General features: G+C 31.3%; 2 protein-coding genes across 6 annotated transcripts in view; one reads left to right on the forward strand and one right to left on the reverse strand.

Moving 5' to 3' along the window:
• LOC118181931 (transmembrane protein 243-like) overlaps positions 1–8391 on the reverse strand; it is a 53744-nt gene extending 45353 nt beyond the window's left edge. The window contains exons 1-2 of one of the 5 annotated variants that reach the window (XM_085822646.1): positions 8047–8391; positions 5819–6004 (exon numbers count right to left, since the gene is read on the reverse strand). The gene's annotated coding sequence lies outside the window, so the exon portion shown is untranslated. Of the gene's footprint in view, positions 1–5818; positions 6015–8046 lie in introns of all 5 variants that reach the window. The other 4 variants (XM_085822644.1, XM_085822645.1, XM_035351167.2 and 1 more) reach the window with 4 other exon arrangements.
• Positions 8392–8555: 164 nt separating this feature from the next.
• mip40 (Myb-interacting protein 40) overlaps positions 8556–20996 on the forward strand; it is a 35124-nt gene continuing 22683 nt past the window's right edge. The window contains exons 1-4 of the mRNA XM_035351165.2: positions 8556–9011; positions 12067–12139; positions 12229–12285; positions 17191–17285. Of these exons, the coding sequence (XP_035207056.1) occupies positions 8981–9011; positions 12067–12139; positions 12229–12285; positions 17191–17285 (256 nt within the window). The 5' untranslated portion in view covers positions 8556–8980. The remainder of the gene's footprint in view (positions 9012–12066; positions 12140–12228; positions 12286–17190; positions 17286–20996) is intronic.

Consider the following 20996-nt stretch of genomic DNA (forward strand, 5'->3'; position numbering starts at 1 on the left):
CATTATTCATCAAGAAGTGTTATGTAGAAAAGTCTTGAAATTGAATCACGTCGTTACTGTGGTGACAAAAGTTGTGAATTTTATCCGAGGACGTGCCTTAAATCATCGACAGTTTGTTGAATTTTTTAAAGAAATTGAAAGTGACTTTTACGAAATTCTTTATTACGCTTCAATAATTAACGATAAGCTTCAAAAAGCTCTCCAGGAAAAAAATCAGGGCTTTGCATATGGAAGAAGCGTTGAATGGCTTGTTTCACTTCAGTATTGCTTCCAAAGTGCCTTTCCCCGAGATTTTTCTTCAAAGCTGGAAACAGATGGAAGTCGCTTGGTGCGAGATCAGGACTGTATGGCGGATGGTGTAGGCACTCCCAACCAAGAGTTGCAATATGGTTTTGCGTTGCCATCACCGAATGTGGTCTGGCATTGTCATCCAACAGCAGAACGCCAGATGTGAGAAGGCCAGGCCGCTTTTTCCGAATCGCCTCTTTCAATTTCGACAGGGTGTCACAGTAGCGCGTAGCATTGATGGTTCCAACCTCCAAAAAGTCCAGCAACAAAACTCCTTGGACGTCCCAGAAAACTGTGAGGAGCACTTTACCTGCAGAGAGGGTTGTCTTGAACTTCTTTCGGACAGGTGATGACGGATGTTTCCACTCCATAGATGCGGCCTTCGATTCTGGCGTGAAATGGTGGACCCACGTTTCATCCCCCGTCACAATCCAAAACAGAAAGTCATTGCCATCTTCATGCTAATGCACGAGATGTTCCAGGCTGACCCCCATGCGTTGTTCCTTGTGTGTCGAGGTCACTTGTCGGGGCACCCATCGTGCTGACACTTTTCTGTATCGAAGAATGTCGTGGATGATGTTTTGAGCTCGCTCATGTGAGATTCCAAGTTCTTCCGCTATTTCATCGATGGTGATACGCCGGTTCGCTCTAATCATGTCATCCACCTTCCTGACATTTGCATCTGTAGTGGCCGTGTGCGTCCGTCCAGCTCTCGGTATGTCCTCCACTTGCTGACATCCATCACTGAATGTGCGACACCGTCTCCGCACCATTTGCTTCAACATCACACCTGGCCCATAGACTTCCACGAGGCGGTTATGAATTTCTGTTCCTGATACTCCACGTGCCCATTCAAAGCGGATAACCGCTCTCACTTCCTCCTTTGACCACGAATTCAAAACGCATCTTCTCTCCATACCTACCGGGGTTCAAATGAGAGGCTGATCTCCGCTTTGCGCAGGCACTGCAACAGCGCCATCTGCTTGATTTGCAGCGACCTCTACCCAATGGTGTATCAGTGACTTGTGCGTTTTCCTGCTGTGTCGCCTTTCGCCCATAGCCGTTCAACGCTTCTTCCATATGCAAAGCGTGAATTTTTCTTGGAGGACTTTTTGAAGCTTATCAAGCGATATGACAAATATCTCAACGCATTGGCAACAATTTTTCATCGTATTTCTTATGTCACTGTTTTTAAGAGATTGGCATATTTCATTGTCATTTATATATATATATATATATAATACAATTTTACTGATTTTTTTTTATAGAGTTGTTCTGCAGAGTAAAATTCTGTGTGGAATTTTATGTTTTTTGAGTTGCTTTCATGTTATTTTTTGCTTATTTCACTGCTTGTAAGATATTGAAAAGTTTTGCATGATTTTGTTTTTTCAACGAAATTGGTTGGTTAATTTTTTATTAGGATAATTAATATTTGTATCAAGGAATATAGCTTATTTTATTGCAATTTTTTTTCTCTTGAAGATATAAGATAAAATATCATTAATTATACTTTGCTTTTCAGAATTTTTTGTTTTTTTGTATTCTTTTATGTTATTTATTGCTCATTTCATTATTTTTAAGATACTGAAAAGTTTTGAATGATTTTTTTAGGAAACAAAGTTCTTAACCTCCTTTATACCATTTGAGTTCTTAAGATTTTGCAAAGGGAAGTTGGTTAATTTATTTATTAGGATAATTAATATTTGTATTAAGGGTTATTGTATTAATATTTGTATTAAGGGATATATTATTTCATTGTAATTTTGTTATACGTAATAACTTTTTTTTATGAAGTTCTTCTGCAGAGTAAAGTTCTATGCAGTTTTTAAATTTAACGTTTGGTGTTCCCTTCAGCCATTTTCCCGGTACATTTAAAAGCCAAACGAAGGCTGGCAGCGAAGCTGTTAGTTTTCAAATAAATTGGTTTTAAAATTTACCCTGTTAAATATTTAATTATTACGCATTTTTAACCTAAGTAACCTAAATCTGTATGTCACTGATTATCACAGGAATTTCAATGCAAACTGATTAAACTGCTATCACTAAAATTCTATTCTGACAAATATCACGTGCAACTTTCATTCCTTCTGAGATATTGCTGAAACATTTCGTATTATTTCAGATTTTCTGTATTTTTGTCATTAATTAAAAATCTTTAAAACTTTCAGCATTTTCCTATATTCAACTGCATGCAAATAATAATTATTTTAAATAATTTCTTTTTGCCTTAATTGATAACGTAGTTTTAAGAGTAATAAACGAATAATTTGGGTGTTATTTAAGGGTGATAATATTAATATTAAATTTGCATTTTACTTTTTTATATACGTTCAAGATATTCAGAAAGGCGATTATAACTTGAAACTGTTTTCAGTGTATCATAAATTTATTGATTCAAATTAAAAATTCTTGTTTTCCTGTCCAAGAAACACTAGTAAACTTTATCTGAAATAGGAAAGATGAGACATATTAATAACAAACAAAGCAATTAATTTGGAAGTCAAAGAACAAAAATCAGCATTATATTTTCAAATTTTCACAGGACAAGTTTCGATGGTTTTACCGAACCATCATCCTCAGCTGCAAAAGCGCAAATGAACGAGATAAGATATAATGAAAATTAGATTGTGAAAATTTGAAAATATAATGCTGATTTTTGTTGTTTGACTTCCAATTTAATGTTTGTTTGGCTTGTTATTGTATCTTAATTAAACAAAGCTATGTTGTTACTCATTAGCTTATAATTTATTCAATATGGTATTTTTGTAAAGAAAGAGTGTTGCTGTACATTTGGTAAAGTATAAATAAGCATTGCATTTAATAAGTATAAAAGTTATTAATTATTTAATAATTAATCATAAGAATATAAATAATTAAATATTTTTTTCAGAGATATATTTTCCGGCGATATTTTTTTTCTAGGGATTCCAGCATATATTTTTGAAGCATTATGCTCTAAATAAATGTTTTGTTTGAACGTAGCATTTATTATTGACAAATCTCCAACCAAAGGAAATACCTTACTACAACAACAACAATTTAGGCTTCCCTGCCCCGTGAACTAAATCACACTACAGGTCTACTTCTCCTTTGGGCACGTCGTGGAGGTTCAACCTCCACTATTACCCTCCAGAGGAGCAGCGCACCACCTGGAATTCACCAGGCAGCACCGGTCGTCTAATGCTCCTACCAGTCGCAGTTGGCCGTTACCCAGCAAACCGGGGGGAACCAAGCCCTCCGGCTACGGTTCCACACCGCTCAGGACATGCCAGTCCCCGAGGCCGGCCAATAAATGACCTTTCCCAGGGGCTTCAGAACCACCAAGTTCATAAATTTTATGCCCCGTGGCCGAGACTGCCTAGGTACAGATCCTAGCCAGTAAGCTTCGCAGAGTTCTCTACTTCGACCCCGAGAAGGGGGGGGGGAAATACCTTACTAGGGATGATATTTAAACAAAAATTTTTATTGGAATAAATATTTTCGTTATTTTAATACTACTAATAATATACAAACATTAATTAAAGTTCACTATAGGTAGTTTGTCGTTGGCAACCGAACAGGTTAGCTGCTTGTGGTCTTTATGATTTTCCCAATGCGTAACGTGAATTCAAGCCAATTTTATTTAGAAAATTACCCATGAAGGTGTTCTCTTAAAGCAGATAACCCATGACTTCTTAAAAACTGTAAAATATAATCTGTGGATATTTTTCGTTATACGATAACACGAACAAAATGATTTCCTATACAAAAACATGTGATCAGCACTGTTATTGCCCGCCGTTTAATTAAATGCATCCATCTTATTCCTTACAATTAATTTTCCTTTTTCAAAGTAAGTTTGATTTCAGTAAAATGTACTGTTTACAATGTGTCATTTTATTTTGCTTGTTTTTTATAGAAATATTCAAATTCAGATAGATATTGCGTAAGCTCAGAAAGCCAACTAGTCTCCAAGCGGCAAGATAGCTGAGCACCGGTAAATTGTAGCGGCTGCATGGGAGGTTTAAGGGTTTTTCACAAGTACACTTGTGAATTAACAGTTTGTTTCCCACAAAAGAAAAAAATCTACCATGAAGACTTCCTTTCCCTTAGACAAATAGGTCCTGTGTGCTTTATCATAATCCAAAATCTTAAGCGTAAAAACCTTTTATCATAGCCGATGATGACGATAAAATAATTTCTGTCTGATGTGTCAAGTTAGCATAATTGTATATTTCTAATGAAAATTGTTTGGCTCATGTTACCCTATAATCAAAAAAAGATTCAAATCGGTTTTTAGCTTAAACAGTAATTTCATTATTAATTATATCACAAATTTTATCAATAGTATTCTTAGTATTAATTGCAGGCATGTATTCAAGAATATAATATACACAAAGCTGTGTCTAATGATTACGGCTAATTTTTATATAAAATTTTATAGTATAAAAATTTAGGTTCATAGGTGAGCCATATTTGAAAGAGTACTTGTGTATTATAAGAAAAGAGAGAGAAATTTAAGAATCAAAAAATTTACCACGAAGTAATATAAAAATGCAATACAACACAAAAGAGTACAATACTATTTCATGTTTTGTGGATATACTTAAAGACACAAACATGCTTTCAGCTGTATTCGTTCATCAGAGAAAACCTTTTAATATGAAGCTATTTTTTTCAAATCTTTCACTATACAAATCTTTCACTATATAGTAATACAAAAGCATTATAGGAATTTCTTTTCTTAATATCCAACCGAAGAGCTGAAGGGACGTACAATGATTAACATACAATGCGTGCCTTGAATTATTTTGCTTTACATGCAGTTTCCTTATATATGTAAAACAAAATAAACTTTCACCCATTCCAAGATTTCAAGAACTCAGAGAGAGAGAGAAATATCTATAACAAATTTTATTGCTGTCTGACTGATTGCTTCGGGAACAATAAGTCTTCCAACTTAAGCTTCTAGCTATTCAAATACGAACTCTTCTCAGCAAAGCCATTTGGACCGCATCTGCTTTGTTAGAGAAAACTTTTTGGGGGTAAAATCATCCACTTCATCGGGTTTTTCAAATAAAGCAGTCAGGGGTCCTGTTACTACCTGCTGACCAGAAGAAATTTCTCAGAAACCTTTGTTCGAAAAAAACGAGTTTTATATTTTTAAGAATTTCCAGTCTGACAGCAAGATTTTGTTATTTTTCATATATAGATGAAAAATAAACTAATTTGTTTTTAATAAAGAAGAAAAAGAATTAATAAGCTTATTTAAATTGTTTTACACAGCACCGAGTAAGGAGACGAAATTTAATTTTTTTTATAAATATTTTTCTCAGACAATACTTTAGTGTTTTTCAAATTACTAGAATAGCGCATTAGTGCATGCATTTTCAAATCAGATTTATTTAATTAATATAGATGGATATGCCGAACAAGCACACTTTCGCACATATAAACTGTATATTAGTACATACATAAAAATGAAATAAAATTTGAAAACAAGCAATTTAAAAACTACTGTATTGAAAAATTATTAAAAATTTGTTTTTACCTCATGGATGTCCCCATGGATGACTTTCTAAGTAAAACGTACTCATGTTCATGTTACACATAGGGAAAATCACAAAACTCAACCATGCAACCAGTTCGTTTGTTTGGGTTCGAATATGAGTCGAACTAGCGGTAATCAGAAATCTTAGCCAGGAGGCCATTGATTGGGTTTGCCAGATTTGGAAACCTAATAAATACTATTTAATAAATATAATATTATTACACAAATCGGATTTATATAAACCAAATAAAATTCTAATATCGAACACAACTAAATCTCGATATAACTTACACTGATAAACTGATGTGTAATAACACTGATAAATTCAAATACTAAACGGAATATACGTTAATTCTACATAGATAATTTTTTGTAATATATTTCGCTGGGAATGTCTGGCCGCAAAATCCTGATTATATATATACCCTTATTTTAAGGTTATCACATATCTGATGGTTTGACTTTTACCTCAAAACACAAAGAATCCACAAAATTCAATAAAATTAATAACTTTATTTCCCTGTTGAAAATTCTCTGGATCTTTTCAAATATAAAAGCACACGCGCAAAACAGTTTGCTTTAAATAAATATATGCAGCAACGAAAAGATGCGTTTTTGACAGCAACTCGTTTCGAAAATCAAAAATTTTTGATTGAAATTGAAATTGAAAATTGAAATTCGTGTAAAGACGTCTTAAGCATTTTTAAAGGAAACTCCAAAAACGTTTAAACACGTCTTAAGCAGTTAAAGGGTTAATACAACAATAAGTAAAACATAAAAATAAAGTTATTGGTTAAAAGGTGGTTTCCTCTATTATTACAGTTTCTGTATTTTATAATCAATTTTAAAGATATGGTTAACACCCACTGCAAAAAAAAACATGTGGACTTAATATCATTTCCATGTAGCACATACCATATTCACTCATGTATATTTCCTCATGACTTTTTGGCACAAGGAACTAGTTTTTTTTTTTAATATTCACATAATTTTACTTTTCCTGAAGGCACTGAAAAAATAAACACTCCTAAATTTTAATATCGCTGAGTACAAAATGTTATTGAATTTCGGCTTTTTAAAAAAATTTTTTATTAGCATATCCTAAATGTCCCTCATATCATAACATCACATCCTAAATGTTTCTATGTTTTGCAGACCACAATTTGTTTTCATTCATCATTTACACATTAAAACCATGCGGGCAAAATAAATGTTGGGTATATCTGGATAGAAATGTGTCAAAATGGATTTGTTCATTAGTAGCTGTTTTCATCTTACTAAAAGAGACAAATCCCAGCAAACTACCTACGAAGGGCATGCTGAACCTTCCATTTCCACTCACTGACAGCCCACCAGCGGCCGAGCGGTAAAGTCGCTGAACACTGGTAGTTCGGTCTGAGGTTCGAATCCCGCAAACGGGCTGGCTGCATGGGCGTTTTCGTAGTTTTCCCCATGTGTAACGTGTATACGAGCCAGTTTCCCTTAGAAAGTCCTCCAAGAAGGCATCCCTCCCCTTAGGTAGTCCTCGAGGCTTTGCCATAATCACACACACACACACACCACTCACTGACAATGGTAACATGTTAAAAGTAATGGAGTGTTCACACGAGGACTTTGCGAGGCATAAGTAACATTAACTGATCTATGCAGAATTACACATTACTCACTATTATTGACAGTCCACATGATAAACTCCTAAACAGCAACATTTTCCTAGTGTAAATACAATTTTGTTCAAATAATTTTCTTTTGAAGGTAACAAATGCTTAAAACCTTTTTGATACAATGCATAAACACACAAATTATGAGTTACACAGCATTAAATTATCACATGCTTAAAGAACTATACGATTCAAAGCAATATGAACGAATGAATAATTCTTTTTCATATAGTTAATAATAAATTACAAAGACACAGACTATATTTAAACCTTTTATGACTATATGACACTATTCTGAAGAAATAAATTATCAGAATGAAGAAAAAAATCGTGAGGTACACGAAAACAATAAAACAGAGGTAAGTTGTATGTAAAATAACAACACAGTATAAACACTTAATAGTATAAATTGTTGGCAAACATTTACACCATTTTATTCTAATACACAACAACACGTCTATAAAATCATTTGAATTGTCCAAACAATTAATTTGTAGTGAAACTAATTTATTTTTCATACAATACATTCACCAAATTATTTAATTTAAAATAAAATAAAATCCTTACTATTTTATACGTAATTTCCTTTGGGATATTTCCTCTTATAAAAAACTGTACTTGATTTCGAAATCTTCATACTTAAATTTGGAAACTTTCATTTACTCAAATGATTAATAATAAGAGTTACAAAATATCACAACCAAGAAGAAAAAAAAATTAAACAAATCTATGCATGTCATATGACGAACGATTACGATAAAGGGAAACTAATATTGTCATTTCCTCTGCAGAATACTTCAGCACTAAGTTAAATAGATTTTGTAATATCTATTTGTTGTTTATCAAAGCTGTTATGATAATTATTAATATTTTTTAAAAATTTAAATCATTTTAAAATTGTTAAGCTCGAATCTATTAATGTTCTTAAAGCAGTCTGATAAACATACAGATGCCAAACGTCATTCATTTCAAAATAATCTTGTGTGATAAACAACCCTTGGGAGATATTTTAGCAAATACAAAAAAAAAAAAAAAAAAAAAAAGCAACAGATGATCTGATCAGCGCAAAAAAATACATATAATTTTTAAATGAATCTGCAGAATAGTAAGCTTAAAGCAGTTATTTAGTTCTTGGCAGATAGAAAAAACAGGAATAAAATCAATGAGAATAGTAGAAAAAGTGTTTTTTCTTTTTTCTTAATCGTTCGTTAATCGATATGCGATACAATTCATTATGATAACATTTGGCAAGTAGTTTAAATGTAGTGTTTGTGTTACATTCATTGTTTTTGTAAAATATGTAACATTAGTCATAGGACTATATTTTTGTTTCGAGCTTCATGTTGCGCCTGATCAATACACTCCCTCTCAGGTCACAAATTGACCGAAATATTCGTACCGTGCTTGTTCGTAATTAATATAGAAAGTTACAATACTGTTTATTTTGTTTTAAAGTTGGTTATTGATTTTCTATAAAATACAATAAGGAAGGAGGAAAATAATGGCATTTAAGATCAAACAAGAAAAAACGGGTAAGTTTGGAATACTTTTTTTGAGTGTTGTTGTCATACTTTTGTATCATGTATTCGAATATATTAATTGAATGTTGCAGTGTCTTAGTTTTTCACGTTTCATGCAGTTTGTATTTGAAATAAAAAGAAATTTTTACGAAAGTATGACTTCGTATATTAATTTTTTTTAATGTATTTATTCTTTTAGGAAAATGGAGAAAAGTGAATGTAAACGTAGACTTACTCCTTTTTTATGTAATCAGATATAAAGTGTAACTGCCATTTGATGTAAAACTGGATAAAATTTAGCTCTTTGATGCCAACACAAGACTTAATTTTAACTGAAGTTCAAATTGGCTTCCACACATATACAATGGCTTACATTTGTTTTTTGACACATGTGTTTTTCAGTTTTATTTGCAAATATCAGTTATTAGTTACAAAATAACATTATTTTTCTTAGTAGGACTTTCTGTGAGGCATCGCATTTCCTTATTCTTTTCTCCATGTCACTCCATACATGTTCTATAGAAACAGGAGTCTGGATAATAAGGAGAAATTTAATAACTTCAGAACAGTTGTATAGTAACTACTTGCAAATATTTAGAGCTCAAGTTTAGGATCATTCCTGATAGAATTCAAGTATATTTTACATTCCAAATTTTCTTGCTAATGCCTTCAAAATATATTTAAACATATATTTAAATATAAATATTCTTTTTACCAATCAATATTACATTCGATAAACACTAAATTTCTTATTTTAAAGGCAGAAAAACATCCTCTAGCCATTATGTTTCTACCCTCATGTCTAACAGTAGGCAGTAGTTTTTTAGAATTTCATTCTTAGTTCAGCTTCTGTCACATATTGATTCGTGTACCAGGCCCAGATACCAGACCTTTGACTTCACTTCAAATATAACATTGTTCAAATATGATAAAACTTTGCTTACTATAGATTTTGGCAGGGTCATTCCTAGGCCATTGGCAGCTTGCATACTTTCCCAAGATTGCTGCCCCCAAATTTATAAAAAAGTGCTCAGTTATTAATAAAATTTTTATTTCACTCACTAAGTACTTGCATATAACAAATTGTATAAAAAGTACAATACTCTTCCATTTCGCTGACGCAAATCTCACCAAGCAGAGTTTGTTGGCGACAGCATACATTATACACATTAAAAATTTTACTTCTAAGTTTTTTATTTTGAAATTATCATAAACATATTAATATGATTTAAAATTTTGTAAAAAGCCAATAAATAAAGACAATAAATTTGTAAAAAGACATTAATTTAAGAATTTACTATGCTTTCATGGTTCAACATCCTGATTCGCCGGTTTGTATCATGTGACCCAAAGTGATCTCATCTCACGTAAACTACGCTACAAAAGTTTAATTTTCTCAGTAATTATCTACATTAATTGCAAGTTAAATCTTATTTTGGAATACTAGTTTAAATGCAAGAATTATTTCAATTTGTACAAATAGCTTACTCAGAAATTATGTAAAACCGCACTGCTTTACTTCGCTAGTGCATTCTCATTAAAATTGATGAATTTAACCCTTGATTTTGCCTTTCCTATATTTTCGCCTTCGGGTGAGCAGTGCGATTGCATTCTAATTGACTTAATTACCGAGAATGGTCTTAGGGTATAAAATTTAACTGTCTGGTAAAAATTCTATGTAATTGTATGCCAGTATTGAAAGAAACAATCAATCTGATAAGAAATGGCTGTGACTTGTTTTGAAAATGAAGCGTAAATGTTTACCAGCGAAGATATTCCGTTTGGCATCAGTTGTACCATTATTGGCGACTTTATCGTTTGTGCCGGCAAAACGTAAAAGTACCAAAAGTACTTACATATGACAAGTATTTACAATGAATTAAAAATATTTAGGCATGATATCGAAAGAGTTTGGCCGCCCCTGATTTTGGCTGCCCGCATACTTTTACGCTCTGCTACCCCGCTAGGAATGGCATTGGATTTTGGTTACTTCCTTATTATAGTGGCTCTCGAGATTGAATTGCTAATAAACGCCACTTGATACATCGCCACATGTGGCGATGTATCAAGTGTAACAAGTGGCGAAAGGTACATCACCACTTGTTCTTATAATTGCGTCCTGTTTCATTTTTGCATTCTACATGGGAATCATCAAATATAGAAATAATGCTGGCTTCTCAGGAAAATGTGATTGGCAAGTAGGTAAGTTTTCAAAACACTCACATGTAAAATATAGTTGTCTTCTTGGTATGTCTCGCATTACTTACACTGTCCATGCTTTGAAATTTTCAAAACAAGTCACAGCCATTTCATATCAGATCAGTTGATTGTTTCTTTCACAGTACAATTACATCAAATTTTTACCAGATTGTTCAATTTTATGCCCTAAGGCCATACCCGAAGCCGAAAATATAGTAAAGGTCAAGGGTTAAATTCATCAATTCTAATGAGAATGCACTAGCGAAGTAAAGCACTGCGGTTTTACATAATTTCTGAGTAAGCTATTCGCACAAACAGACATAATTCTTCCATTTAAACTTGTATTCTAAATTAAGATTTAACTTGAAATTAATGTAGATAGTTACTGAGATTTTTGTATTGTAATTTACTTGATGAGATCACTTGGGGTCATGTAATACGAACCAGCGAATCAGGATGTTGAACCATGAAAGCCTAGTAAATTCTTAAATTAATGTCTTTTTACAAATTTATTGGCTTTCTATAAATTTTAAACAATATTAAAATGTTTATGCCTTCGAAATAAAAAATTCTTATAACTAACATGTGTTAAAATTTTTTATGTGTATACTATATGTTGTCGGCAATAAAATCTGCTTGGCGAGATTTGCGCCGGCGAAACGGAAAAGTACCGAAATTTGTAACATAATTTTTTGCCTAAATAGCAAATAGGAATGCATATAAGTTCCTGACAATTATGCTCATTATACTTCGACATGAAGCTAAAGAATACTCATTAATTGTGCTCTTTAGGCTTAAATTATTTAAAACTGTATGGTATCAAAATGAAAACGTGAATGTGAGTTTGTTTTTTTTTTCGCTTGTTCAGCACCCGAGCTAGAAAGTGCAAGGGCAAAGCTAGAAGAAGCATTACAGTACATTATGGAAAAGACAGATGAAAGGTAATTCAAATTTTAATAGTTTTTATAGTTTATTATAATCAAGATATAAAGTACATTAAATTTTGAATTTTTCCCCCTTTTCTTTGAAGCCCTTCAACTTCTGAAGATGAATGCAATAAAGGTTTGACAGAAATAATTATTAAGAGGTAATATTTCAATAATTTTTATACTTTTATTTTCTCATTCGAAACAACGAACCATAGATGCTCATTTTCTCTTATTATTTGGAAAAGTAACCTGTAAAATTTGAATGATTTATAAATGTAAAGTATAGAAAATTTTTTTATTTTACTAGTGAATTTATATATATATATCAGTGTTTAAATTGCACCGGAGCTCGGCTCCGGTACTTTTCAATTTTTAAGATAAATTACAATTTTAGTCGGAGCGAACCGGAGCCCTAAATAAGATGAGCTCCGGTACTTCTTTTTATAAAACTGAACCACAATTTCAAGGGAAAAAAGTTTTTTAATTCCTAACATTTTAGTTTAACAATAAGCAGACCTTCCAATACTCTATTTCCGTAGAAATACGAACTCATGAGAACATGAGACGTTCAGTCTCCTCACTCACACGCAGAAACTTTCCCTTTAAGAAGGGCAATAAATTTAGGGGAGTGTGTTTAGGAATGCGTAAATTTCTCGCCATGCTATCGTATTTAGTGTATTGGTATCGATGGTTAGTTATCCTCACAGGAAGGAAAATTTGTGTTCTTTAATGTGCGTTAAATAACAGCGAGTACAATAATGGTGAAATGATGAGATAAACTGCTCAAGCACGTCCTGTACATCGTCTTCCCACAGTATCCACTAATGTAAATAAATAGGGGGTAGCGAAAAGTATAACCAGCAACTTTACATTCATCCTTAGGAGGCAGATTCAGGACTCATTTTGCCTCTGACACACATCCGCTTGATGGCTATAATTATAACAGCAGAGAGCTGTGGTCAAAGAAAACGTTCTCTCTCACCAAGATTCCCCTCATTTTTTATTTCTACCCACTCATACCCTCATTCTGTTTCACCCTGTTATAGCATTACTTTAATTTTCATCAGCTATACTTTAAGTATATTTAATTTTTGTGATAATTCTCCCCTACGATCAGAGTTTAATTTGGGCCGGAGCTCACCTGATCCCGGCTCCTATGCTTCTTAGTTTTGGTAATAAATCATAATTCTAGCCTTAGCACACCGGAGCCCTAAATAAGAAGGTTACGGCACTTCATTTATGTAACTGAATAACAAAAGCAGTAGAAATTGTACCTCGAAAATTTTATTTTTAGCAATAAAATTATATTAAAAATCGCTTATTAAATTTTAATTTATCTCTTTACATTTAATTTAATTTTAATTATTTCAATAAATAATAATTAATTAATTATCTAATAATTATCAATTAAATTAGAATTAATTAATTTGATAATAATCAACTGTTTAATTTTAAAATTATTAATGAGTTTAATAGTCATTTGATTTATTTATTTACTCTTGTTACTCTTTGCTGACGGTCTTCCATAGGGCTATGGTACTTCTAATTTTAGAAATTAAGCCCTGATATATATATGTATAGAAAGAGAATTATATTTTTATTTTTAAATTTAAACAAACACGTATAAAAGTAAAAAAGCAAATTTAAAGCCAAAATTAAAAAAGACTTCATTAGTATTTTCCTTTTAGAACTTTAATTCTTAAATGCTAATTTCTAAGGGCACCACTTTATTGGTATTTCTTTTTGGACATTCTTCACTTTTTACTTTGGTTTTGACTTTTACCCTTGCCTGCATGAATTACGAAACACGAATTGAATGATTGGAGAGTTAGGTTTGGAGGCAACTTCCCCTTGATAAGTCTGTCTCCTGTCTGCTCAACAGTCATTCACTTATGCATTTTTAAAAAAATTGTTTGGATTAATTTTAATTTGCTAAATTAGTGAATTTATTTTCATAGATTGATTTAGCACTTGCTTTGCTTATGCTTCTGAATTTAAATGATATTGTAGATTAGTTCGAGAATTAAATCTTTTATATGTTTGCACATTTTTAAAATATTTTTTTTAAATTATTTTTGCTTTAAATTTGCTTTTTTAATTTTGTTTTTAATTTTGGCTTTAAATTTGCTTTTTTACTTTTATACGTGTTAGTTAAAATTTAAATTTAAATTTGTTTAAATTTAAATTCCATTCCTTGCAGCAATGGTGCAAAGAATTATTTAATTAAATTTGTTTTTAATTTAAATTTATTTAATTAAATTCAATTTATTCTTATGAAAGAGAGTTATATATATGTATGTATATTTAAATAAAATAAATTGTAACAAGTGAGCATAAAATAAGCTTTGAAAACTAAAACCTAATGCAGCTAAGATTAAATAAATTTAATTTATTAAGCCTGAGTTATTTGTGGAAAGAACTTATTATGAAAATGCTTTTATAAATCAAGTTAATGTCAAAATATACTGCAAAAAGCACAAGCTAAAATTGAATTGATTAATAATTAAGTAATTAGTCATTGATGATTTAATGAAATAAGGCTGATTATATATATACAGGGTGTTTCAGCAAATCGGTTACAAACTTTCAGGAAAGATAGACTACACCTAGACTATGGAAAATCACATAGTAGTGCGTTGTCGAAAAGTTTTTCCTGGCATGGTAGTGACAACACAAAACTCAAGAAAGGAAAAACATGAACCAAGGAAACGTGTTTATTATGCTTAATACAGCAGAAATCAAGAAATAAGAATAAAAGTAGTCACAATCATCATCAAAGAAGGTGTTTGAAATTATGACCCCGGACCTCATATCTTTGGCACATGGAAGATCTGATATTTTCTGGAAAACATCACACATGTCCTGGACAGTAGCTGTCATGATGAATACAAGTTCCTCAGTACTTGAAATTGGGCTTTCATATGCCAGTATCTTGACATAGTCTCAGAGGAAGTAGTCAGTGCAAGTGAGGTCTAGCCATCTTGCTAGCCAGTGCACCGGACCACCTCTGCACCATCATAGTAGTTCTGTGCAAAGTCTACTTCTTAACCTCTTTTCCATTTTATTTAAACAAACTTCTTACTTAACAATTCCAAAAACATCAAGCAAATTTGACTGTAATATAACTTTAAAGAAAGACAGTTACATAATTCACTTGAAGATTCACTCAAATATTAAACATATTATTGGCTTCCAATCATTTAATACAACTCATTATGAGAAAGCAGGAAGTGGGATAAAGTTAAGGAGTCAAACAACATAAATGGTGTTGGGGGCATTAGTTACAAATATTTACGTTGCTCTCATATGCAATTTGGTCTGTGACCGTTACATTAGAATTCACGGTTAAAGTAGATTGAAGGGTGCCCCTTGTATTATCATGAAGTTGTTAATTATGAAGTTGTTGTTTCACTTATTGCCAAGTTGTTTCATTTATGGTAATCTGAGTAGTTGAATGTTATGGAAATCCTATTATGACATAATCGGTTGTGTGATTGCAGTAAATTTTGAATGATGGGAAAAGATTTGTAAGGGCTTGTGGTGTGTGTTGATTAGGAAGTACATTGCTTGTTTTCTGGTTTATATGGTAGAATGTAGTAAGATTAATTTGAAGTTTCTGTAAGATTTTTAACAAAAAGGGAAAATAGCATTAATTGACTGGTGCATAAATGAAGGTTTACTTAGTAGCCATTAAAACTGTCCTGTTTATAGGAAGGAAATGTGTATGGTCGAACGTAAACATCGTTCAGATGGCTTTGAATGGGTCTGGGGTTTGTCGTAAGAAAGGTTCATGCAAGAAATGCCATCGACAGTCCGGCACTATGGAGGATATTTTTTGGTCTTATTTTTGTGAATTTATGTGGTGATGCCAATATACAGATTCTAGTTCAGATAATTTTAGGAATTTTTTGGATGCTGTTAAGGAATTTTATGTCCACAGACTGAAGATGCATAAATTTCTAAATAAGGTAAGTGGATATTTGCTTTGTGTAGTGCTTAGATGCATAAGATCCTTGCATTCCCTTTTTTATGTTATTTTATTGTTTGATTTAAAATGTACCTTACTGAGATTATGTATTTTTTGTTTGGCTCTACTGTAGAACTTGTTGCTCCTTTGACTTTTTAAGTGAAAATACATCGATGTGTACATGGACAAAGTCAAAGGAGTGCGCATTGCCAAGTTTATTCAAGTCTCTGATTTTTTTCAAGTGAAAATAGGTTGATGCATACATGGATAAAGTCAAGAGAGTGTGCAATGCCAAGTTTCTTTAAGTGAAAATAGGTCGATGTGTGCATGGATACCGAGTTTATGCAATTATTTAAGTTAATATTTGGTCTTTGTGTAGCAGTATCCAGGTATTGCAAAGAGGCACCCGTAAATATATTTTTACCAAATTCCTCACAGTTACTGTCCCTTTTATTCAGTGATAAATTTAAACTGTCTGAGCATTTAATTTTTTTCATCAGTATATTCATTATAATACTTTGTTGTTTTTTTTTTATAATTACTGCTAATGCTTTTGCATATCTTTTGCACGTACCATAGGTTGGGAACCCCTGCTGTACATCATAAAAATATCATCATTTTTTATTGTATAAGCTATTTTTCTGCAAAACAGTAATATTGATTTTATTTATCTTGCAAAGTAAAGCAGTGATATTGTTGCTTTGTTATCAGTATGTAACATCCTGGTAAGTAAAAATTAGAAGTAAAAATATATAATATGCAAATAATAATAATAATAATAATAATAATAATAATAACATTATATTTGCATTTTTGATTTCTAACAATGGCATCATAATGCCACAAGATAGTGTTGCTATAGGTGTTAACAGACAAATGACTCATCTTGCAAATAGATAATTTTTAATTTCATAACAATTATAAATGCAGTGCAAAGTTATAAATGTAATTCTCTTTCTTAAAAGTCTCCTCTTTTTTTTTTTTTTTTTTAAACTCTTAAGAATTCGGCATGTAATACATATAATAGAAAAATGTATTGTTTGTGTTACTGTTATGTTTATCAACAACAGAGAGTAACTTACTTTTTTTTTTAAAGGGAACCTTCTCCTGTTTCTTCTCCTGCCAAGAAACCTGCTCAGAGAGCTCAGAGGAAGCGTCGTAGAAAAGATGAATCATTGAATAAAAACACAAGTATATATCTGTTGCTTTTATATATTTATTTATAGAATTCAGATTGAATTCATAAAGAATTCATGCATCACGTTTGTAACACATACCACAGAAAGTAAGGAAATATGAAAATTAAGTGCTATGAGAAAGGAAAGAAATCATAAAAAGCAAGCCTTTTTCACTTTTATGTACTTAAAAGCATGTTTTACTTATATATATATATATATATATATAAAACAATATTTTTAAATATTTGAAAAGGGAAATTATACATTTAAAAATATACTGTGATCAAAATTAAGGATACTAACAAAAAAAAAAAAAAAATTCGACTGTTATTTGTTGAAAAAATATTAAAAACTATTTATACAAAAAAATTATTTAACATAGATCATATTTATTTAAGTTTTACATTGGCATATTTTTCTTTCTATTTTGTTTTCTGTTATTAACTAGTATTTTTGAGAAGGTTCTTTTGGTTTTGTTTTTTTGGATTATCATTTTACATTGATGATGGATTCTTTTATTGTCAGAAGTCGCTGAGTTTTTTTTTTTCCAGTTGTATTTCTCTTTGATCATTTTGCCCCTGTTGGATAATTTCATAATTCTTTGTTAACTTTCTAAAATTATCCTGCATTATAAGCACTTTTTTATTACCTATAATTTCTATCATTTTAAACATTTTTCTTATTATCCATGCAGTTTTGTAAGAAAAAAACCAGCTTTGTTAGCTATGGCTCAAGTGTATGAAATTTTTGAAACATCTTCATTTTCTGCTTAAATGCAAATGTCAGAATATCATTCCTTAAAGTCAAATGTAAATAAAAATCTTCTGTAAGTATTTCTAAAATTATGTGTAATTCAAACTGTCACATTAAAGGGGGGGGGAAACAACGTTCATCTAAAACTGAGTATATCATTTCCATTTAAGAACTGTCGAACTATTTCAAATTTTTCCTCTGTTGATCATAAATCTTGGTCTAGAACCAAAATCACATATCAACGCCATAAAGAATTCTGCTTCCAAATTCCAAAAACTAAATATTAATTCCAATCTTAATATCTCTAATGTTAATCTTTCAGAGGATAAGATAAAAGTATTAAAATAAAACTTCAACCTTCCATGGACATGGAAACCTTCAACTACTCAAATCATTGCTCATACTCAGCAAGCTTTTAAACTGATTTAAATTTCAGAAGCATTGAAAGATATAATATTCCAGTTAATTACTTAAATACATTGATGGAGTCATGAAACTGATAAATGAAGGCCCATACTGCTTGATCTCTAAAGATCCTTCTGATAAAATTTGAAACAGCTATTATGTCTTCTCATGTACTCCCAAATGAGTTTAAAAGACTTCACATTCCACATATTGGTGACTGTGCTTAATCTTATGCTCTTCCCAAAATTCACAAAATTGGGATTCCTTTTCATCTTATAGTTTCTAACTTAGGAACAACATGATGCACTTTAACCAATATTTAGTTTCTAGATGTTTTTCTTTACTTTTTAACAATAATTACACTATGAAAAAAATTATTTTTGAAGTTTTTGAGAAACTTAAAGATATTTCTTCTCAGCACTCAGTTATGATTTCTTTTGATGCAAAATCACTGCTTAGTAATATTTTAGCAAATGCTTTGAAACTTTGAGAATTTCATTTCATGCATACTGAAACTGAGGAGTAAATTTCTGTCCCTAAAGTTTGAGTTAATCCTGCTTTCTTTCCAAAAATATTTATTATCACCAAAATGAAGAACTAGCTATGGTCCCTCAGTCCAGTACTTCCTAATGATTTCAGTTATTCGAAAGCAAGTGTCATTGGAAAAAATTTTCTCGCATGATCATTGATAAGAACACATTCATTGTTCAAAAGAATTGTAATAACCTCATCATCATTCCATTTCGTCTTTTTATCAATTATAAAAATTGGTCAGATTCTCCATAAATTCAACTTTCAGGTAATTTTCCCAAATAAAAGTGAAATTCTTTGTTTGATTCTTAAAGATACCATCTCTGACTTTAAATCTTAGGGAATTTATAGTGTCTTGTTGAGTGGTTTGAGATATATCAGCCAAACTAAAAGAACATTAAAATTTCACATCAAGAAACACAAATCTTATCTTCGAAAAGAAGAAATCTTTGATAGCTAATCATGGTTGGAAATTTAATCACAATTTTGACTTTGAGTTTACAAAAATTATCCATGGAACTTCCATGGAATTATCCATGGAAATCAGTTAATGATTTGGATTTCTGTGAATCTTTTTATACTTGTTAAAATTCATCTTATGTAGTTATTTACATCAATTTGCATTTAGTCCTTCCTAACACAGTTAAAAATTCTAATACCTTAGGTTGTCATGTTCCATTACTATTTTCCTTGACAGGTGGCATTATACTCATGTTTGCTTTGCTTCATCCTTGTGTTTGATACAGTTGCTCCACCCATGTTAACAAAATGTTTTTGCTCTTGAAGAAATGGGGTATGTGTCTGATCGCCCTCAAAATCATTCAAGTTTTAAAAATCTACGCAAAAATAAGGTTGCTGTTTTGGCTTATATTAAGTTTTACATTGCATTTATCTTTTCCTATTTGATTAATTTTCGTATATTGCCAGTTGATTAATCTCAAAATATTGAATTTAAACAAGGTTGCCATGCTACCTGGAAAACCAGAAAAAGTTAGGGAGTTTAAATATTTTAGTAAAAATCTGGAAAAGTCAAGGAATTTCATATGCCAATCCCCCCCAAAAAAGCGAGTTATGTGCCGACGTTGGAAGCGATAACTTTCTTGGTGAATTGTGTATCGCGTGAGTGTCATTCGGGCAGTTGGCAAAGAGCCAATTTTTGAAGCTCCAATTAGATTATCTTTTAGATAGGCAAAGCAAGTTTCCAGCAACTTTGGTTTCCAGTAACCTCGAGAATCGCATGCGCACGTGCAGTGCATGTTGAACTAAACAATATACTTATTCTCTTATAAAACAAAATCAGTTTAATCCTAGTATACGATAATATGAAAGTTAGAATCAAAGAATATGTATTTGGCCAAAGCTCAAAGCCAGTGTTGAAGTTCGAAGGTCATGTTATCAAGAGTTCATAAAATGAATTTTGTTTAAAATTTCTTTAAACTTTAAAACAAAAGAAAATATTTTTTCGCTTAAGTAAATTAATTAATGGATCAGTTATTTTGAGGGGAAGAAAACTATGAAAATCCGTGTTTAAATTATTGTGAAAAATCAAAGAAAAAACATTTTGTCAAAGAATATTTCTTCTTAACACGTTCTTCAATTTCCTTGGCGAATTTTCCCTCCGCTTTCTAGCGGCGTAATAGCATTACATCTATGGAACCTTTCCTTCTTTACATATACTTTCTTAGGTTAGAATAACCTCCATATACAGTACACACGGGATATGGCGACATTATGATGAGCAGTAAACGGGTCATTTTGGTGTTGGCGACAATTTTCAAAATCGTCCCAAGGCCTTACCGTATACTAGGATTTTATCACAAAATTTTTAAAGCTTTTTTTTTCCCTATTTAATGCCTTATTTGTCCTTTTACAGTAAAATAAAAGAATAGTAATCAGTTATCTAGGCTAACCATTAAATATAACTATATTCGCTAAAATATCATTGATTATTCTAATTCAATTTTTAAGTAATTAGCTTTATTTTTATGTTATTCATATCATTTAATGCTACTTCTTCCCTCTAAATTTATTTATT

Source organism: Stegodyphus dumicola, chromosome 8 (genome assembly GCF_044657685.1).
Source record: "Stegodyphus dumicola isolate Sdum_Otavi_A_Nest chromosome 8, ASM4465768v1".
NCBI classification, from domain to species: Eukaryota; Metazoa; Arthropoda; class Arachnida; order Araneae; family Eresidae; genus Stegodyphus; species Stegodyphus dumicola.